Here is a 22,011-nt window from a genome sequence, read left to right on the forward strand (position 1 = left end):
CAATGTTGTGCCTCAAGAGAGTCGGGAAGGCTCCACCGACAGCAGGAAAAAAAATAAAGCATCCATCAGAGAAACCACGTCTATTTATATCACGCACCTTTCCAGCATCGCATATTTCATACCGAGCAAGAAATTTTAAAACCACAATTCAAAACACCTACCTACATCAATGCTCACCTACATTTCTCACCAAGAAATAAGTTTCACACTTGGGGTAAAATAGTGTAAATATGCATCTATTTGGGGCTGCCACAAGGAAGGAGTCTACGGAGAGGGGCGGCATATAAATCTAATAAATAATAATAATAATAATAATAATAATAATAATAATAATAATAATGTGGGGAGTCAACCTATTCTCCAAAGCACCTTGAAGGCAAAAATAAGAAGCAATGGGTGGAAACTAATCAAGGAGTGAACCTTGTGGGTTCAGTACAAAACCTTAAAATGTTACTGTGCTCCTCAACGAATAATGCTGTCTATTACAGTGATCCCTCGAGTTTCGCGATCTCGATCTTCGCGAAACGCTATATCGTGATTTTTCCCACCCGATGACGTCCCTCTCTTCCTTCCTTCCTCATCTTTCTTTCTCTCTCTCTTTCTCTATCTTGCTTCTTCCTCTCTCACACTCTCTTCCTCCCTCTCTCATCTCTTTCTTTCCTTCTCTCTCTTTCTCTATCTCTCCCCCTCTTGCTGGTGGGCGGGCGGGTGGGCGGGCGGGCGAGCAGGGGCATCAGCGAGGAGCCGGGCTTTTCCCTTTGCGTGGGCGGCGGGGAAACCCTGATCTTCGTCTGCTCGCTGCTGCTGCAGCAGCAGCGAGCAGACGAAGATCGGGGTTTCCCCGCCGCCCACACAAAGGGGAAACCCCGGCTCCTCGCTGATGCCGCGGCCGCCCAGCATCTGATCTGCTCGGCGGCAGCAGAGAGGAGCCGAATTGGGGTTTCCCCGCCGCCCACGCAAAGGGAAAGCCCGATTCGGCTCCTCGCTGCTGCCACGGCCGCCCAGCATCTGATCTGCTCGGCGGCAGCAGAGAGGAGCCGAATTGGGGTTTCCCCGCCGCCCACGCAAAGGGAAAGCCCGATTCGGCTCCTCGCTGCTGCCACGGCCGCCCAGCATCTGATCTGCTCGGCGGCAGCAGCGAGGAGCCGAATCGGGGTTTCCCCGCCGCCCACGCAAAGGGGAAAGCCCGATTGGGCTCCTCGCTGCTGCCGCCGAGCAGATCAGCTGCTGGGCGGCCGCAGCAGCAGCGAGCAGACGAATATCCGGGTTTCCCCGCCGCCCACGCAAACTCCACCATCTGCGCATGCACGGCCATGGAAAAAGGGCGCACATGCGCAGATGGTGTTTTTACTTCCACAACCCTACATCGCGAAAAATCGATTATCGCGAGGGGTCTTGGAACGGAACCTTCGCGATAATCGAGGGATCACTGTATTTGTCCTTTTTGTGGCTAGTCAAATAATGTGACTTAATCAACTGAAAAAGAGTCCAAGCACCTATTGGAAAACTTTTCTTGGTCAGTAAGCCTTTCCCACCCAGTCATGTGACCTTTAAGCCATTCCCCGGTCACATGATTGTCAAGACACGCCCACCTGGTCACATGTCCAGCAAGCTACTCCTACCTTGTCACATCACCATCAAGCCACACCCACACGATAAGCCATTCCTATAGTGTGATAGTAAAATGTTTTGTAGCCCTTCACTGGCCTCCTGGCGTTTTTACCTCCCCCCCACTTCGGGCTCCAGGGAAGCCTTTGGAGCCTGGGGAGGGTGAAACACAAACCCACTAGGCCCACCAGAAGTTGGGAAACAGGCCATTTCCAGCCTCGAGAGGGCCTCCAGGGGTGGGGGAAGCTGTTTTCGCCCTCCCCGAGCATTGAATTATGGGTGTGGGCACTCGCGCATATGCGATAATGCACATGCGCACTCTTTTGGCACATGAGGAAAAAAAGGTTTGCCATCACTGGTGTGCATTCTCCTGCTTATTTTATTTTATTATTTTATTTTATTTTATTTATTTTTCTATCTGTATGTCTGTCTGTCCGTCCGTCCGTCCACTCGTCCATCCCTGTCTGTCTGTCTGTCTGTCTGTCTGTCCGTCCGTCCATCCATCCATCCACCCACCCACCCACCCACCTAGCTTTGAAATATGAAAAAGAAAAAAAGGCAATTCACAGAGACAAAGACCACGGGGATCTTATCACTATGCATATTGAACCAAATAATCCCAATGACTGAACGCTGTATTGCAGTGATGGCAAACCTATGGCACGGGTGCCACAGGTGGCACGCAAAGCCATATCTGCTGGCACAGAAGCTGTTGCCCTGTTGCCCTAGATTAGCTCCAATGTATGTATGTGTGCTGGTCCGCTGATTTTTGGCTCACACAGATGCTCTGGGAGGGCATTTTTGGCTTCCAGAGAGCCTCCAGGGGGATGGAGCTTTTACCCTCTCCCAGCTCCAGGGAAGTCTTTGGAGCCTGGGGAGGGCAAAACACGAGCCTACTGGGCCCACCTGAAGTTTGGAAGCAGGCCTCCAGAGGGCCTCCAGAGGTTGGGAGGAAGCTGTTTTTACCCTCCCAAGGCATTGAATTATGGGTGTGGGCACCCGCACATACACAATAGCACACACCCACACTTTTTCAGCACCGGAGGAAAAAAAGGTTCACCATCACTGCTCTATTGTGTCACTTGTTTTGATTTGTTTGAGAACATGCCAACACTCTGAGCCTTAATGGGCTATATAAAAAATATCAATCAGACCTTAGCTCATCGGTTTTCCTTGTGACACTTTTTTCACCTCTCTAGAAATTCTGACGGTAACAGTTAGCTCAGGATGACGTGTTAGAATAGAATTCTTTATTGGACAAGTGTGATTGGACACACAAGGAATTGGACCAGAGTACCTCCGGAACCGCCTGCTACCGCATGAATCCCAGCGACCGATAAGATTCCACAGAGTTAGCCTTCTCCAGGTCCCGTCGACCAAACAATGTCGTTTGGCGGGCCCTAGGGGAAGAGCCTTCTCTGTGGCAGCCCCGGCCCTCTGGAATCAATTCCCCGCGGAGATTAGAACTGCCCCCACTCTCCTTGTCTTTCGTAAATTACTCAAGACCCATCTATACCAACAAGCATGGGGGAGTTGAGACACCTTTCCCCCAGGCTTTTTTATATTTATGTTTGGGTATGTATATGTTGTTTGCTTTTTTAAAATATAATAGGGTTTTATGTGCTTTTTAATATTAGATTTGTTTTCGCTGGAATATTGTTTTTATTATTGTTGTGAGCCGCCCCGAGTCTTCGGAGAGGGGCGGCATACAAATCTAATAAATTGCATTGAATTGAATTGAATTTGTCTTTGATGCTTTGCAACGCTGCTGTGTTTCTGGTTTTTTGCATTGTTTTGTTTTGTTTTTTGACCACATCCTCTTGAGGATGACTTATCCTTAAGCATCGTCACCTATATTAGACCATTTTTCCCCCTCTGCCTAAATTAATGCGGTTGCTAAGCCAGTATGATTTTTTTTAGGGCAAGAAAAAAAATATACTGCTCAAAAAAATAAAGGGAACACTCAAATAACACATCCTAGATCTCAACGAATGAAATATTTTCATTGAATACTTTGTTCTGTACAACATGTGCATAACAGCATGTGAAATTGATTGTCAATCAGTGTTTCTTCCTAAGTGGACAGTTTGATTTCACAGAAGTTTGATTTACTTGGAGCTATACAGTAAGACCTCACCTATCGCTGGTGTTACGTTCCAGACCCGGCCGCGATAGGTGAAATCCGCGATGGGGAATTTATCTACTGTTTGGTAAGTTTTCATTGTTTTAAGTGTTTATAAACCCTTCCCACACAGTATTTATTTTAGATACAGTATTTAAATACAGTATTTACAATTTTAGATATATTTTTTTTTGAAAAACCTGCCGATCAAGTTCCGCGGGCTGTTTAAATCTGCCGATCGACTTCCTCAGAAACCCGCGAACCAGCAAAGATCCGCGAATGATTTTTCTCATTAATATTTCTTGAAAACCCGCGATGAAGTGAAGCCGCAGTAGGTGAAGCGCGGTATAGCGAGGGACTACTGTATTGTGTTGTTTAAGTGTTCCCTTTATTTTTTTGAGCAGTGTATATTGGGGGCTGTTTTGTTTACAAAAGCAGCAGAGTTATTATTTTATTATTATTATTTATTAGATTTGTATGCCGCCCCTCTCCGAAGACTTGGAGCGGCAGTTGATCTGAGCCCATCACGCACAGTCGGCAAATTGTCCCTTCATTTAATCATTTTAAGCACAAATTCTTCTGCCTTCTTGGTCAGGCAAGGGGCTTTACATGCAAAGATTAGGAAATCTGAGATAGGGTACAGAATTGGCCTTAAATTACCAAGCAGAATTAGGGGCAGAAGAGAGGGGAGAGGGAGAGATAAAAAGCCTAGCCCTGTAATAGGGTAAAGCTTTTCCTCTTTGATTTAAATGTGGTTGGGTTTCAGTGGAAGATGGGATTTTCGGACCAATTATGACTTACCGTACTTTTCAGACTATAAGACGCACCTAGATTTAAAGGAAGGAAACAAGGGGGGGAAATAGTTGTTGGCCTTCACTCGTCCTGTTTTCGCCCTCCCTGGCCACCAGAAGCACATTGCAGGCCAAAAAACAGGCCTGTTTTGGGCCTTCCAAACCCTCCCCATGTCCCATTTTCACCAAAACCCCGCCCAGTTTTGGCCTGTGGAGTGCTTCTGAGGGCTGGAGAGGATGAATACAGGACACGCAGAGTGCTCGGGAGGCCAAAACAGGCCCGTATTCAGTCTACAAGATGCACCGGAATTTTCACCAGAGATGTATGCAACTTATTCTCCAAAAAATATGGCAACTTTTAACACATTTGGTCTTTTTTCCACTATTAATTTGCCACTACTGTCTCAAACCCTCCTTCACTCTTATTATAGAAACATAGCAACATAGAAGACTGACGGCAGAAAAAGACCTCATGGCCCATCTAGTCTGCCCTTATACTATTTCCTGTATTTTATCTTAACCCAGGCATGTTTAAATTCAGTTACTGTGGATTTATCTACCACGTCTGCTGGAGGTTTGTTCCAAGGATCTACTACTCTTTCAGTAAAATAATATTTTCTCATGTTGCTTTTGATCTTTCCCCCAACTAACTTCAGATTGTGTCCCCAATCCTCCTTCCTTCCTTCCCTCCCTCTCTCCTTCCTTCTCTACCTCCTTCCTTCCCTCTTCCTTCTTCTTTCTTCCTTCTTCCCTTATTTTTCCTTCCTTGCTCTCTTCCCATCATTCCTTCTTTTTCCTTGTCTTTCCTCTTTCCCTTTCTCCTTTCTTGGATGCTCATGTGCAAAAGGGGGGGGGGGGAATTATCCTTTTGTTTTGTTTTTAGCTTGTTTCCATAACCCTCTGATAGCAAAAATGGAGCTCTGCGTGGGAGCATGCACAGCCCTCCTGAGCTCCATTTTCACCGGCAGAGGCACCATGGGCCAGCCCTTTGGTTTCCAGGCCGACTCCACAGGCCAGATCAAAGCACCCCGTGGCCAGGATCCAGCCCACAGGCCTAGATTTTGACACCGGTGAACAAATTTCAACAGGGGGAGCCCAATTCACTTGGTGAGTGACTTAACATCTGCCGTGCTTCATTTAACAACTGTCACAAAATGGGGCAAAATTCATCTCACAATGGTTTTGTGCTTAGCAACAAAAATTTGTGGTTGTAAGTCAAGGATTACCTGAGTTCACAAGCTCTGGGGTCAGCAGAACACAAGGAAAATTGGTTCATCAGGGGTCTCCAACCTTGGAAACTTAAAAAGACTTGTGGACTTCAACTCCCAGAATTCCAAAGGCCGGCCACAGGTCCACATGCTGGCTGGGGGAATTCTGGGAGTTGAAGTCCACAAGTCTTAATATAGCCAATTTGGACCCCACTGGTGTGAAATCTCTTGCCTTGAGTAAGGGTTGGACTAGGAATAAACTGGACAACCATTTATCTGAGATAGTATTAGGCAGAGCTTTAAGACTTGTGGACTACAATTCCCAGAATTCCCCAGCCATCATGAGGAGGTCCACAAGTTTTAAAACTGATAAGGTTGAAGACCTATCGACTAGAAGACCTCTAAGGTCCCTTCCAGCCATATGATTCTATGATTCTATACAGATTCTATACAGGTCTGCCCTATGCCCTCTTTCGTTTTAAAGGGACAGTACCTGTTTTCATCTCTGACCTAAAGGAATGTAAGAATACAGTGATACCTCTACTTACGAGCTTAATTCGTTCCGTGACCAGGTTCTTAAGTAGAAACGTTTGTAAGGAGAAACAATTTTTCCCATAGGAATCAATGTAAAATCAAATAATGTATGCGTTTGGGGAAACCACAGGGAGGATGGAGGCTCTGTTTCCTCCCAGGCGATTCCTAGAGAGGCCCCACAGAGGCTTCTCCCCACCTTTTCCGGCCCTGTTTCCTCCCAGGAGATTCTTAGAGAGGCCCCACAGAGGCTTCGCCCTGCCTTTTCCGGTTACAGTTTCAGAGGCTTGGGTTTGTAAGTGGAAACTGGTTCTTGAGAGGAGGCAAAAAAATCTTGAACACCTGCTTCTTATCTAGAAAAATTTGTAAGTAGAGGCATTTGTAGGTACAGGTACCACTGTATTAGAAAGCTCAAATGTAGAAGATGCTACACCAAATCACCCCACCCCCGGCTGAAGAATTCTGGGAGTTGAAGTCCCAAGTCTTTTAAGCAGCCAAGATTGGAGACTCCTGTCCCAAGGTAACAGACGGTCCTGGAACTGAACATATTCTCAACGAGAACCAGTAGCAAAAATATTTGCAAGCCAGCACTGCTGTGGATAGTCAACTTGTGAAAATCTAGATCCCCTTTACTTTCTTGGTCTGTTTTGATGCTTCAGTGAGTACGCAGAGATTGAAGGGCTAAAGTATTGAAAGATGACATGAGATCAGTATTGTGAGATCTCATGCTATTGATCTTTCATGATCCCACAGGATTTTAGATCTCTGTTCTCTGAAAAAGGAGACTTGGACAAGATCTGCAGCAAAAAGCTTTGCAAATCTAGGGAAGGCTTGAAACATCGAAGCTTTCCCTCTGTTTGCAAAGATAGAAACATAAAAGATTGATGGCAGAAAAAGACCTCATGGCCCATCTAGTCTGCCCTTATATTATTTTATCTTACGATGGATATATGTTTATCCCAGGCATGTTTAAATTCAATTACTGTAGATTTACCAACCACGTCTGCTTTTTCTCATGGTCTTAGGCGACCCCTGTGAAATGGTTGTTTGACCCCCAAAGGGGTCCCAACCCCCAGGTTGAAAACCCCTGTTCTAGGGGAAGGCAAAAACTTATTGCAAAAATTTTTGCAATAAGGAGCCAGTTTTTCACAAAAACGGGGGTGTTTTTAAAAACATAGAAGACCGACGGCAGAAAAAGACCTCATGGTCCATCTAGTCTGCCCTTATACTATTTCCTGTATTTTATCTTACAATTGATATATGTTTATCCCAGGCATGTTTAAATTCAGTTACTGTGGATTTATCAACCACGTGTGCTGGAAGTTTGTTCCAAGGATCTACTACTCTTTCAGTAAAATAATATTTTCTCACGTTTCTTCTGATCTTTCCCCCAACTAACCTCAGATTGTGCCCCCTTGTTCTTGTGTTCAATTTCCTATTAAAAACACTTCCCCTCCTGAAACTTATCTAACCCTTTAACATATTTAAATGTTTCAATCATGAACCCCCTTTCCCTTCTGTCCTCCAGACTATACAGATTGAGTTCATGAAGTCTTTCCAGAGAAGTTTTATGCTTAAGACCTTCCACCATTTTTGTAGCCTGTCTTTGGACCCGTTCAATATCTTTTTGTAGGTGAGGTCTCCAGAACTGAGCACAGTATTCCAAATGTGATCTCACCAGCACACTATACAGCGGGATCACAATCTCCCTCTTCCTGCTTGTTATACCTCTAGCTAAGCAGCCAAGCATTCTACTTGTTTTCCCTACCGCCTGATCGCACTGTTCACCCCTAAATCCTTCTCTTCTGAAGTTTTTGACAACAGCTCCCTTTGAAAAAAAAATACAAAAATAAAAAGAATATAAGAAAGCTCAAATGTAGAAGATGGTACACCAGATTGAATCCCCCCGGCTGAGGAATTCTGGGAGTTGAAGTCCACAAGTCTTTGTAAGTTGGAGACCCCCGTCCCAAGGTAACAGCAGATCCTGGAACTGAACATATTCCCAATGAGATGAAGATTATTTAATGGCACGATGTGATACAGATGCACATGGGCCAGGCACATAAACCAGAGGACACCGATGACAAATGATCGGAGCAAGGCATCCCTTTAACCCAGCAGATTTTGGACTTAGTAGAGCACTGAAAACTACTTTTGGAGGCGCTCAAAAATACCAAAGGTTTGGGGGGGTTTTGTTTTGAACCTGTGTGAAACATTATTCTCTGGGGGTGGATTTGGACATGGTTGCGTGACAAGGCTGTGAAACTCTTGTTCTTCCAACGGGAACTTTTGCAAAGCAGGGCAGGCAGAGAGGGGAAACAGCTGCTACGCGGTTATATATTTTCTTTGGCCAAGATCCGGGATCTAATAGGTGTAGGCTGAGTGGCTTGCTTTATAGTTTTATGGTTCCTGCCCCCAAGGAAGATTATGTCTCTTGAGAGAGAATGGGAAGGAGGAGACAAACAGAGGAGGTGGGAGAATGAGGAAGCCGGTGTCACTTTAAAAGAGACATAGACACTCTGGAGAAGGTGCAGAAAAGAGCGACCAAAATGATTAGGGGACTAGAAACCAAGACATATGAAGAATGATTACTGGAACTGGGCATGGATAGCCTAGAGCAGTGTTTTTCAACCAGTGTGCCATGAGACATGATCAGATGTGCTGTGGGAAATTAAACATGGGTCCCCAAACTACGGCCCGCGTGCCAGATATGGCCCGCGGAGGCAATTTGTTGGTAATGACCTTTAAAGCCCTACATGGCATTGGACCAGAATACCTCTGGAACCACCTTCTACCGCATGAATCCCAGCGGCCGATAAGGTCCTACAGAGTTGGCCTTCTCCAGGTCTCATCGACTAAACATGATCGTTTGGGGGGGCCCAGGGGAAGAGCCTTCTCTGTGGCGGCCCCAGCCCTCTGGAATCAACTCCCCCCAGAGATTAGAATGGTCCCCACCCTCCTTGTCTTTCGCAAATTACTCAAGACCCACCTATATCGCCAGGCATGGGCGAACTGAGACACCTCCCCCAGGCTTTTATATTAGAAACATAGAAACATAGAAGACTGACGGCAGAGAAAGACCTCATGGTCCATCTAGTCTGTCCTTATACTATTTCCTGTATTTTATCTTAGGATGGATATATGTTTATCCCAGGCATGTTTAAATTCAGTTCCTGTGGATTTACCAACCACGTCTGCTGGAAGTTCCAAGGATCTACTACTCTTTCAGTGAAATAATATTTTCTCACGTTGCTTTTGATCTTTCCCCCAACTAACTTCAGATTGTGTCCCCTTGTTCTTGGGTTCACTTTCCTATTAAAAACACTTCCCTCCTGAACCTTATTTAACCCTTTAACATATTTAAATGTTTCAATCATGCCCCCCCTTTTCCTTCTGTCCTCCAGACTATACAGATTGAGTTCATTAAGTCTTTCCTGATACGTTTTATGCTTAAGACCTTCCACCATTCTTGTAGCCCGTCTTTGGACCCGTTCAATTTTGTCAATATCTTTTTGTAGGTGAGGTCTCCAGAACTGAGCACAGTATTCCAAATGTGATCTCACCAGCACTCTATACAGCGGGATCACAATCTCCCTCTTCCTGCTTGTTACACCTCTAGCTATGCAGCCAAGCATCCTACTTGCTTTTCCTACTGCCCGACCACACTGCTCACCCATTTTGAGACTGTCAGAAATCACTCCCCCTAAATCCTTCTCTTCTGAAGTTTTTGCTAACACAGAACTGCCAATGCAATACTCAGATTGAGGATTTTTTATGTTTGGTATGTATGTGTTGTATGGTTTTAAATGATGGGGTTTTATATGTCTTTTCTCTTTTAATATTAGATTTGTTCCATTGTTATATTGTTTTTTATTGTTGTTGTGAGTCGCCCCGAGTCTTCGGAGAGGAGCGGCATACAAATCTAATAAATTATTATTATTATTATTATTATTATTATTATTATTATTATTTATCCGGACCGCCGCCAGCCGCCTCCCTCCAGCTATCAGCGACAGGAAGAGTGGAGGCACAGGGAACGCTCACTGACCAATCACCTTCTAGGATTCATCCTAACTACTAGCGATGAACCAATAGCAGGCCGTCTCTCATCCACACCCAGGAAGGTCCCCGCTCAGGCTGCGGAGCACTTTCATTGTGTGGCCACGGCGAGTAGTTGAAGCTGCTATTCTTCCCCATGGTCCCGATTTCTAATCCTGGTAAGGACTGGACGTAAATGTTGCCACCACTAGATGAAGTGTTTTTAATAGGAAAGTGAACACAAGAACAAGGGGACACAATCTGAAGTTAGTTGGAGAAAACATCAAAAGCAACATGACAAAATATTATTTTACTAAAAGAGTAGTAGATGCTTGGAACAAACTTCCAGCAGACGTGGTAGATAAATCCACAGTAACTGAATTTAAACATGCCTGGGATAAACATATATCCATCCTAAGATAAAATACAGAAAATAGTATAAGGGCAGACTAGATGGACCATGAGAACTTTTTCTGCCGTCAGTCTTCTATGTTTCTATGAAGTCTCAGTCTCAGCTGGTTATGAAACTATATTATTAACTATATGTATAATATGTACTGTGTTAAGTGTCATTTTGTGTCATTTTGGTTGGGGGTCTGCCCCAGGATTTTGTAAATGTAAAAAATGTGCCATGGTTCAAAACAGGTTGAAAATCACTGGCACTGAGAAATGATAACAAACCTATGGCACGGGTGCCACTGGTGGCACACGAAGCCATATCTGCTGGCACACGAGCCGTTGCCCTAGCTCAGCTCCAACGCGGACGTGTGTCAGCCAGCTGATTTTTGGCTCGCACAGAGGCTCTGGGAGGTTGTTTTTGGCTTCCAGACAGCCGTCCAGAGAGGGGGGGCGTTTTTATCCTCCGTCAGCTCCAAGGAAACATAGAAACATAGAAGTCTGACGGCAGAAAAAGACCTCATGGTCCATCTAGTCTGCCCTTATACTATTTTCTGTATTTTATCTTAGGATGGATATATGTTTATCCCAGGCATGTTTAAATTCACTTACTGTGGATTTATCTACCACGTCTGCTGGAAGTTTGTTCCAAGGATCTACTACTCTTTCAGTAAAATAATATTTTCTCTTGTTGCTTTTGATCTTTCCCCCAACTAACTTCAGATTGTGTCCCCTTGGTTCTTGTGTTCACTTTCCTATTAAAAACACTTCCCTCCTGGACCTTATTTAACCCTTTAATATATTTAAATGTTTCGATCATGTCCCCCCTTTTCCTTCTGTCCTCCAGACTATACAGATTGAGTTCATTAAGTCTTTCCTGATACGTTTTATGCTTAAGACCTTCCACCATTCTTGTAGCCCGTCTTTGGACCCGTACAATTTTGTCAATATCTTTTTGTAGGTGAGGTCTCCAGAACTGAACACAGTATTCCAAATGGGGTCTCACCAGCATTCTATATAGCGGGATCATAATCTCCCTCTTCCTGCTTGTTATACCTCTAGCTATGCAGCCAAGCATCCTACTTGCTTTCCCTACCGCCTGACTGCACTGTTCACCCATTTTGAGACTGTCAGAAATCACTACCCCTAAATCCTTTTCTTTTGAAGTATTTGCTAACACAGAACTGCCAATACAATACTCAGATTGAGGATTCCTTTTCCCCAGGTGCATTATTTTACATTTGGAAACATTAAACTGCAGTTTCCAGCCTTTGGAGCCTGGGGAGGGCAAAACACGAGCCTAGTGGGCCAACCAGAAGTTGGGAAACAGGCCATTTCCAGCCCCCAGAGGGCCTCCAGGGGGTGGGGGAAGCTGTTTTTGCCCTCCCCAGGCATTGACTTATGGGTGTGGGCACTCGCGCATGCACGCTCCTTTGGCACCCGAGGGAAAAAAAGTTCACCATCACTGGACTAGTGAAAAGAAGGGCCAGGGGTGACATGATAGCAGTGTTCTAATACTTGTGGGGCTGCCACAGAGAGGAGGGGGTCACTCTATTCTCCCGGGCATTAGAGGGCCGGACGAGGAACAACGGATGGAAGCTGATCAAAGAGAGATTCAACCTGGAAAAAAGGAAGAACTTCCTGAGGGTCAGAGCAATCACCCAGTGGAACAGCCTGCCAGCCCAGGTTGTGAATGCCCCAACCAACTCTGGACACTTTCAAGAGATTGGACTGCCATCTAGGTGGGGAGGTGTAGGATTTCCTACTTGAGCAGGGGGTTGGACTTGATGACCTGCAGGGTCCCTTTGAACTCTAATAAATAAAAGGAACTGAAGAAGAAATAAGAAGACACACCTCATCCAGAGATGACCCCCATCCCTCTGTCCCCATTCAGAGGCATGCGATTTTTTCCCCTCTCGAACACTACATGCAAGTTGAACATGTGTGATGATACTGTTTGGTGTGGGGCCGAGATCTAAGCCATGGAGGTTTTGAGAAGGCAATCGGGAACTTCATTCAGGAAGGGAGAAAGGGCCGCTGAGATGGAAAGAAAGAAAGAAGAAAGAGAGGGAAAGAAGAAAAAGAAAGAACAAAAGAAAGAAAAGAAAGTGGGAAAAGAATGAAAAAATAAAGAGAGAAAAAGAAAGAAAGAAAGATAAAAAAACAGATGGAAAGACTTAAAAAAGAAACTGAGAGAGAAGGAAAGAAAGAAGAAAAAGAAAGAACAAAAGAAAGAAAAGAAAGAGGGGGAAAAGAGAAAAAAGAGAAAAGAAAAAGAAAGAAAGAAAGATGGAAAGACAGAAAAAAGAAACTGAGAGAGAAGGGAAGAGAGGGAAAGAAAGAAGAAAAAGAAAGAACAAAAGAAAGAAAGAAAGGGGGGAAGAGAAAAAAGAGAAAAAAGAGAAAAGAAAAAGAAAGGAAGAGATGGAAAGACAGAAAAAAGAAATTGAGAGAGAAGGGAAGAGGGAAAGAAACAAGAAAAAGAAAGAACAAAAGAAAGAAAGAAAAGAAAGAGGGGGAAAAGAGAAAAAAGAGAAAAGAAAAAGAAAGGAAGGAAGGAAGGAGGAGGGAGGAAAGGAAGGAAGAAGGAAAGAAAGAAAGAAAGAAAGAAAGAAAGAAAGAAAGAAAGAAAGAAAGAAAGAAAGAAAGAAAGAAAGAAAGGGGTTTGGGAGTACAAGAAACTCTCCTACAATTTTTACAAGAAGCCCTCAACTTACAAAAGTTCATTTAGTGACCAAAGTTACAGCACTGAAAAAAGTGACTCGTGACCACTTTTCTCACTTAATAACCATTGCAGTTTCCCCATTGGACGCCTTCAAAACCCAGGCACTTTGCAACCGATGTTGCATTTATGATAGTTGCCGCCGTGTCCCTAGGTCACGCCATCCTCCTTTTGCGACCTTCCGACAACAGGGAAAGCCAGATTCTTTTAACACATGTGGCAAGGGAAAGTCATGAATTGAGGACGAGTTCATCCCTTCCCACATTTCTCACACTTGGCCAAATCAATGTGTGGGATCCATTGCGGTCGTGTCAGTTGACGACTACCTGAACATTTCCTCCGTTTTTGTTTAGCAAAACGAGACCTTTCAAAATGGGACACGTCCTTTCCCACCACCACCACCCCGATTGCCCTACCTGAGTGAGGGGCAATTCTTCTATGAATGCCCCCTATTTGGTGGGGAGGAGAGACAAGCATTCTGGAGAAACGCCGAAGTTCACTTCCAAAGGAATCTGGTACGATCGGTTCTGCAGTCAGGTTTTGGGGAACAAGTCAAAAACTGTATGTTTCTTTCCCCAAGCATCCATGTATATCTGTCTCTATGCACATTTAGGACCCATGCTCCCCCCATCACCACTACCACGTCCAGGGGGAAAGATTGGCTTCATAAGGGCTGGGCCCACACACACCTGTGTAAACTACACTGCTCAAAAAAATAAAGGGGACACTCAAAGAACACATCCTAGATCTGAATGAATGAAATATTCTCATTGAATATTTTGTTCTGTACAAAGTTGAATGTACACAACAGCATGTGGAATTGATTGTCAATCAGTGTTGCTTCCTAAGTGGACAGTTGGATTTCAAAGGAGTTTGATTTACTTGGAGTTATATTGTGTTGTTTATTTTTTTGAGCAGTATATAGAGGAAATGTCAGGGACGCAGAAGAAAAACCGAGGGCCCAATGCCTCCCATGTCCCTTCAATACCTCGGCTTTAACAGCGGTTCTCAACCTTTCTAATGCCATGACCTCTTAATACAGTTCCTCCATGTTGTGGTGACCTCCAACCATAAGTCTAGCACCAATTCTCCCAACAGAGCTTTAAGCTAATTGGCAGGAAGGTCAGAGGGACACCCCTACTGTGAACGCCTGATTGGTCAGATTGTAAAAATATGTTCTAAGGCGCCAGAATAGAAGCTTTATTTCCTAACCCCCAAAGTTGTCTTTTCCCAAGGTCTTAGCCGACCCCTGTGAAACGGTCGTTCGACTCCCAAAGGTGTCCCGATCCCAGGTTGAGAACCACTGGCTGACAATCATTCGTTTTAGTGACCGCTCCAAGTTACAACGGCGCTGAGTGGGGGAAAAAATCACTTCCCCCACTTACAACCACTATTGCAGTGATCACGTTGTCGTGTGATCAAAATTCGGACGGTTGGCCACTGGTTCGTATTTACAACGGTTGCAATGTCCCCGTGGCAGGCGGGGGGAGTTGTGACGTGATTCCACTTTTTACAACACTTCTGACAAGCAAAGTCGATGGGGAAGCCAGCTTCGCTTTAATGACCGTGTTGCTTTTCAACTTAGCAACTGTGGTCGTGGCCAGAAAAGGTCTCAAAATGGAGCGAAATTCCCTTCACAACGGCCTTGCAGAACGGAAGCGTTGAGGACTCCCTGCATTTCACCGATTCTTTTCCTGACTCCCTTTGATATCCGCTTCCCCATCTCGGTTCGGCGATCAATTAAACTATGGAAACCTTTAAAACGGGGGTGCCAATTCTTGCTTCTCCCCCAAAGAGGCATTGACGTGTGTGTTTACATGTTCGTTTTTATGTGCAAAAAAAATAGAAAATCCGTTACTTCGGCCTGGATGCAGTCACCTCTGTGCAAGGGAGAGAATTCAACCCACCCACCCGAAATCATAATATAGGATGTGTATTGAGAAAGCTGAGAGACCACAGGCATGGGACAGAGAAGTTTAACACCCCTCCAAAAAAAGAAAAATGTCTTTACATTCACTCAAATGGGAGAGGAGGTAAGGCTAAATGGGAAAGCGAGGGTAGGAAAAAAATAATCTAAAACAGCAGGAGTACAACGATAAATGAGGGGAAACAGCAATAGAAAAAGCACACTAGGATTAATATAGGAAAACTAGTTCTTTATTGAGAGATTGTATATTAGTATTAGTGGAACTGTGTCGTACAATGTTGTCATGCACACAATACAAAAAAGGCAACGGGGCCCCAACCATGCCGTGTGAAGAGGCAACAAAACAGAAGCAGCATAAAAATGAGTAGATGTATAAGGCTATGGCACATTACATTTCAGCAAGTATGTCTCTACAAAAAAGAGAATTTACAATCAGGAGAAAAAACTAGGTAATGTAAAAAACATACAGACCATGCTTCAAGTTTTAGTACAAGAAAAAAAGGAAGAGATACACAACCAAAGGATAATCTGGATACAGAAAAAAATTTACCCACAAAATAAGAACAGGAAGTAAAAAATCCAGCACAGCAGAAAGAAATGTTATCCCTGTTGAATGGAGAATCATTTTGCTCAGGCATTTTATCCATTTTTTCCTCTAGCCTCTTTTTTTAGGCCAGGGGTGGGTGAGTGGGAGGGTTTTCCTGCCCTGCATCACCCCACCCTCAATGCGGCCCCTTGTGGAGCCCCAAATATCACCGGTCTGGATTAGAGCAACCGTCCAAATAGTTGGTGCCGAATTTGGGGGGTTCGAAAGCAAGGGACCAAAATGGGAAGGATGTTTCCTTGGGAGGAGCTTTCTAGGAAAAAGAAATATTGCAAGCCCAGTTGTTGCAAAAGATGCTGTTGTGACCCCCAACTGTGTGTGAGCGTGAGTGCGTGCGCGCAGCATTCATATGTCATATGCGGTGTGCAAAGATGCGGTATCCTTTTGTGTGCATTGGGGTGGGTGGGGGAAAGCTTGCTTTCCCGTTATCAGCAGGGAAATAAATTTAAATAAAGCTTAGCCCAAGTGACACAGTCGGTCTGCTCTTAATGGCCATGTTGTAAATCCAATTCTTTTCTTTCTTTTTTTAAGAGCCAAGATTTCTTTAACTGGGAAAGCTATTGTCCAGAGGAAACCCAGATGCAAAAACAATCATAGGGTCTGAAGTGGGAGAGATTTGTGTAGCTTGTTTGATCAAAGCGAGCACCACTATGAAAGCAAAATGAATCCACTGAACAGGAATTTACAGTGCAAATGTATTTCTCTAAACAGGATGAAGATACAAAAAATGGCGTTATAAAACTACAGCTATATTGAAAATGGCCTGGAGGGTTTTTTTGTTGTTGTTTTTTTGTTTTTCTAATCTACAAAACAATGACAGCTAAAGAGAAACATGATTGAACAATCGAGTCTATCTGCTATTTTTTTAAATTTTCCTTTTCTTTTCACAAGAAGCTTGGTGATTTTTAAGGCTTCAGTTTTTAAGTATTAGTATCCTCTCTCAAACAGACTTGGATAATCCAATGCCTTCTTCTCAGTGGGTGTGTTCTGCACTCAACCAAACCCAAAGAGCAGAGATTGCTCTTCCGAAACAAAACCCATTTTTTAAAAAATAAAAAAGGAAGAAAGCAGAACACAACAGCATCTTTACACACCCTTTACAATTACTCATTCTGAAATTACATCCTACCCGGTTTTATTTCTTTTTAAAAAGAAGAGAAAAAAAACACCCACATTTGTGATGAAGGTCACATATTTTACCAATATATCTCACATAGACCTTCGTGATTATTATTTTTTTGTGGCTAAACCAATAGTTGAAGTGGCTTTGGGTTTAAAAAATTACTCCTCCCCCCTTTCAACAGCCTCATCAATTCAAGTTTGCTTATCTGACCATCCCCCCTTTCACCCACCCCCTTGCCTGTTAGGGTCTGCCTTAAGAAAGAGGATACTTCTACTTAAAAAGCCTGTGCGTTCCTCAGATGGGTACAGGAAATGGTTAAAGGAGAGATGTCAACATTAGAGCTAAAATGCAGAGCCAGAGAACTACAAGGCACATGGCAGAAGGTGGACCATTCACGGATCTACACAATGAAGGGGGGAAAAAACTCAATAAATAAATCAAAATAATAAAGGAACCAAAAAAACCAAACCCACCCACCCCCCAAGTTGGATCGATGCAGAAAATGCCCAACGTTCCCATCATCACACTAAAGAGGGTTGCAATTCAAGGAAGCGTAATGCCACAATGTGCAAAAATTAAGCAGTTATGTTACACATGTACAGTGGGGGCGAGGGGAGAAGGAGGGCAGAAGGGATGGGGGGGACAGAGAAAGAGAATTGCAGCAATGTTGGGGCAGGGGTCTTTTATTTTATTTTATTGTTTTCATTTGTAAAATTTATATGCCACTTGGACTCTGGGCGGCTTTGAGTTCCAGCTGGCGCAGTTGTCTTAAAAAAAGACCAAAGGGGGTTTGGTCAAAAAGGTTTGGCCCAGGTGAGTTAAACCCAGGTGAAAGGAAGGGGCAGAATCCTGCTCCTGGATTTAGAGCTTTCTCCTACTAGTGTTGATGAGTGCACCTCCACCATCCAGCTGGGTGGAAACGAGCCTCCAAGGCTGGGTGCAGTAAAAACAACATCTTAAACATAAAAGGTTAAGAGGTTGGAGGGGTTGGGAGTCGATCCACTCCAGAAATCTCAAAGGGTTGGGCAGGGGGGGGGGAAAGAATGATGAAGAGCCAAATGCATTTTTGGATTTGGAAAGGAAACTTAAAAGGATGGGGAGGAAAAAAAGAAAAAAAGAAAGAAAGAAAGAAAGGTCAAAATGGGAAGGCGGAGGAATTAAAGACTCCAATCCTTTGTGTTGCTTATGGGGAAAATGGGTGGAACTGAGAAATATATGCGGCGGGGAGAGGAGGGGGGGTTGAAATATGCACAGATACACATCCCATATTAAAAAGTCACTTTGAATATTAATAATCATAATTAAAGAGAGAGAGAGAGAAAGAGACACCAACGTTGGTTTAGGATTTCTGGAGGCAACTGTGGTGCATCTCGGATTAAAAGGCGCAGCAGCGCAAGTGTGTGTGTGTGTGTTTGTGTGTGCGCGTATGTGTGGTTGGCCAGGCGGAAATTCCACAGGGAGGGAAGGCGTGGAGATGGGGGGGGGCGTCAGCCATGGGGGGGGGGGCGCAAGAGAATTGCACCTTGGTAGCAAACCATAACCGGAACGAAAAGAGGAGGGGTAGAGCCTGGACCCCCACCCCCCCAGAAGGAATCAAATTCGCTGGAGGAGCCAATATAAAAATAGATTCCTGGGTGGGGAAGGGGGGGGGTTAAGCAGAGTTCACAAGAAGGCAGAGGTAGGGGGGTAGTGAGAAAGGGGGGGTGTCAGATAGGTAGGAGAGACCCTTTCAACCCCGTTTGCAGAGTTTCCTTTGGATTTCAAAGAGGGGGATGCCCCCCCTATTATTCCTGGTGGTATAAACGCCCACTCCCCGTTCAAGGGGTGCAGCAGGTAGAAACACGCCTGCTTCGACCCTCCCAAAAACAGCTATGCCTCCCCCACCCTAAAGAAGCCGGTTACGATTAAGAGAAAGGATCGAATCTCCCTGGCTAAGGCAAGGGCGGTATAATTGTTGGGGGTGGGGGAGAGAGAGAGAAAGGAGAGAGAGAAAAATGGAGCTAATCCGAGAAGGGGGAGTCAACCCATTCTTCTCGACTTAGCAGCCCCTCCACTGCTCAGCGACCCACCCACTCACTCCCAAAGCGACCCACGTACACAACCACACACACAAACACACGCCAGCGATCTAGGGACTGTTGTCCGATCCCCCTTCCTCGACCCCCCCCTTCCTCTGCCCCTCCTCGATCTCTCTCTCTCAAAATGCATCAGGATCCCCCACCCACCCACCCTTCCATCATCATCATCACCCTCTTCACACCTTTTGTCCTCCTTTCCAATGCTCCCCTCCCTGGATGAGAAGGGGGGGCGTATTGTTTCCTTCCGCGGGACCCTCTTAGCCTTCGCCCAAGACGGACACGCGTCCGCTGGACTCCTCCGCCCCCTCTTTCTTTTTTCTGTCCCCCCCCCATCTTTTTCTCTCTGCCAGACCCCCACATTTCTCTCTGACCTCCGATTTTTTTCCTCTCTAATCCCATCTTTCACTCTCTCCCACCTCTCTCCCACTCTGACCCCCCGCATCTTTCTCTAATCCCTCAATCTTTCTCTCCCACTGACCCCCCATCTCTCTCCTACTCTGACCCCCCCACCTTTCTCTATCTAGTCCCCCCATCTTTCTCTTTCTCCCATTCAGACCCCCCCATCTTTCTCTCTTCACTCGGGACCCCTCAAGGCAGGGGTTTCGCACGCCCCCCCTTGCTGTCCATCTGACACCCCCCCATTTTCTCTCTCCCACACAGACCCACCCCATCTTTTTCTCTCTCCCACTCTCGACGTAGGCGTTTCACACGACACCCCCTCCCTCTTGCTGAGAGCCCAGCCCGGCTCTGCCCCGAGAAAAAAGCCGCGATAAAGAGAGAGAGAGAGAGCGATACCTCTGTTTCGCACAGAGAACACTGGAAGAACAAGATAGCCGACGTGAACCAAAACCATCCTGCGGTGGCGGCGGCGGTTAAGCAGCGGTGCCCGGCGGGGAGGGGAGAAGAGGCTGGTTCGCCCGGCTCGGTGGAGGCGGCGGCGGTCCTTCTTCTTCTTCGCCTTCTCCTTAGCTAACCCTGGCTGGAGGCGGCCGTCTCCCTCGACGGGGGCAGCAGGGTCGCGCTCGGCTGCTCCGGCGGCGGCGGCGGCGGCGAGGATGGAGGAGGAGGAGGCAGCGGCGGCAGCAGCGGCGGGCTCCAGGAAGACAGCTGGCCCATGGAAATGGTTCCCCCTCCGCCGTTCGCCTCGAGATACATTCAAATGTGGAGCTAGAGCCCGGCAGCTGCTCGCCTCACAAAGGGGACGGCAGCCAATGACAGCAGCCGGACGGGGGCTCGGCGTCCGCGTCGGCGCGCACGCGCGCGGGGGGGTGCGCGCGCCTGCCTCCCCACCCGGGTGAGAGGGGAGGAGAGAGAGAGAGCCAATCAGGGAGGCGCTGGGGAGAGGGCGCCGCCCACCTTGGGAGGGGGTTGGGTAGGGTGTGTGTGTGTGTGAGGCGGGGATCCGGCGCTGCTGAGGGGGGGAAAGAAAAGGCTGACAGTTGGCGGGAGGAGGCCGCTGAGGCGGGGGGGGGGGGCGAGAGAGAGAGAAAGCCAATCAGGGAGGCGTTGGGGAGGGGGTGCCGACCACCGTGGGAAGAGGCAGGGGGGAGAGAAAGAAAGAGAGCCAATCAGGTAGGAGCTGTGGATGGGGCGCCGCCCACTGTCCACTATGGGAGAGATGAGGCTGCGGGGGGGGGGCGGGGGGAAGAGAGACCCAATCAGGGTGGCGCTGAGGAGGGGGCGCCGCCCACCGTGGGAGGGGGTGGGGCTGTGTGTGTGTGTGAGGCGGAGGGTCCGGCGCTGCTGAGGGGGGGGGGGGGGTAGCAGTTGGCGGGAGGAGGCGGCTGAGGCGAGATCCTGTGGCGGTGGCACTGGCAGCTGCTGCCGCCTCTGCCGACGCGCCAGGACGGGAGAAAGGCGAGCCGAGCGCTGCCGGACTCCCGCAGCGGCCGGTTGAGGGGTCCGTGTGGGTGGGGAAATGAGGGAGGGCACCTCCGTCCGCCCCTTCGTCCCGGGCTGAGGTGCCAGGTGCGCCTCCGAGGTTGCCCCGGCGAAGTAGCCGCGTCGTTAGGAAAGGCGAGGCAGCCGTGGGGGCGGCCGGACGTAGTTTGGGAGATGAGGGAGGAAAAAAGAGCGTGTGGGCTTTGGAGTCGCGCGCGTGTGAGGGGGAGGGGGCTAGCAAAGGGCGCCCTGAGGAGAGGATTATGGAAGGAAAAACCGAATGGCTGGACCCCAAAGCCGCCAGCGGTGGAAAAAAGGAGCGACTCCCTCAGGACAATGGGGAGTGCAAAAAAGAGGGCGGGGGGCAACATTACAGGTGGTCCGGAAGGAGAAGGGCGGCCATCAAATAAACATACATACATACATACATACATACATACATACATACATACATACATACATACATACATACATACATACATAAAATAACCCTCGGTTTACAACAGTCTGTTTAGGGACCGTTCAGTGGTCCTCAAACGTGGCAACTTTTGAGACTCGTGGACTTTCTTTGCCCTCCGCTCCTTTTTTATTGCGCTTTTAAATCCTTCCACATGCCTGGGATTTACTTAATTTTATTATTATTTTATTACGAGTGGCTTCGAGAAGGGCGGCATAGGAGTCAAATGAATAAATTTGTATGCTGGTTATCTCCCCTATGAGGCAACTCTTGGGTAGCCTTTATATAGATGTGGTAATTATTGCCTTTATTAATATACTTTTTACTAGATTTATATGTTTTAAGCCACCCCGAGTCCTCAGAGAGGGGTGGTTTATAAATCCAATAAATAAATAAATATACTCGTCTGTCTTTTGTGAAACTCAAAAATGAAACGTAAAGCTTACCGAATGTTTTTGCCTTCTGTTTTCCTCACAATGACACTTTGGGTTGGGCTGGGAGAGAATAACTATCCCTGAGACACCC

General features: G+C 46.4%; 1 protein-coding gene across 1 annotated transcript in view; it reads right to left on the minus strand.

Moving 5' to 3' along the window:
- ARK2C (arkadia (RNF111) C-terminal like ring finger ubiquitin ligase 2C) overlaps nucleotides 1–20,442 on the minus strand; it is a 187,925-nt gene extending 167,483 nt beyond the window's left edge. Inside the window, exon 1 of the mRNA XM_070736424.1 lies at nucleotides 19,944–20,442. Coding sequence (XP_070592525.1) covers nucleotides 19,944–20,001 — 58 coding nt within the window. The 5' untranslated portion in view covers nucleotides 20,002–20,442. The remainder of the gene's footprint in view (nucleotides 1–19,943) is intronic.
- Between the last annotated feature and the right edge of the window lie 1,569 nt (nucleotides 20,443–22,011).

The sequence above is a fragment of the Erythrolamprus reginae genome, chromosome 2 (genome assembly GCF_031021105.1).
Source record: "Erythrolamprus reginae isolate rEryReg1 chromosome 2, rEryReg1.hap1, whole genome shotgun sequence".
Taxonomy (NCBI): domain Eukaryota; kingdom Metazoa; phylum Chordata; class Lepidosauria; order Squamata; family Dipsadidae; genus Erythrolamprus; species Erythrolamprus reginae.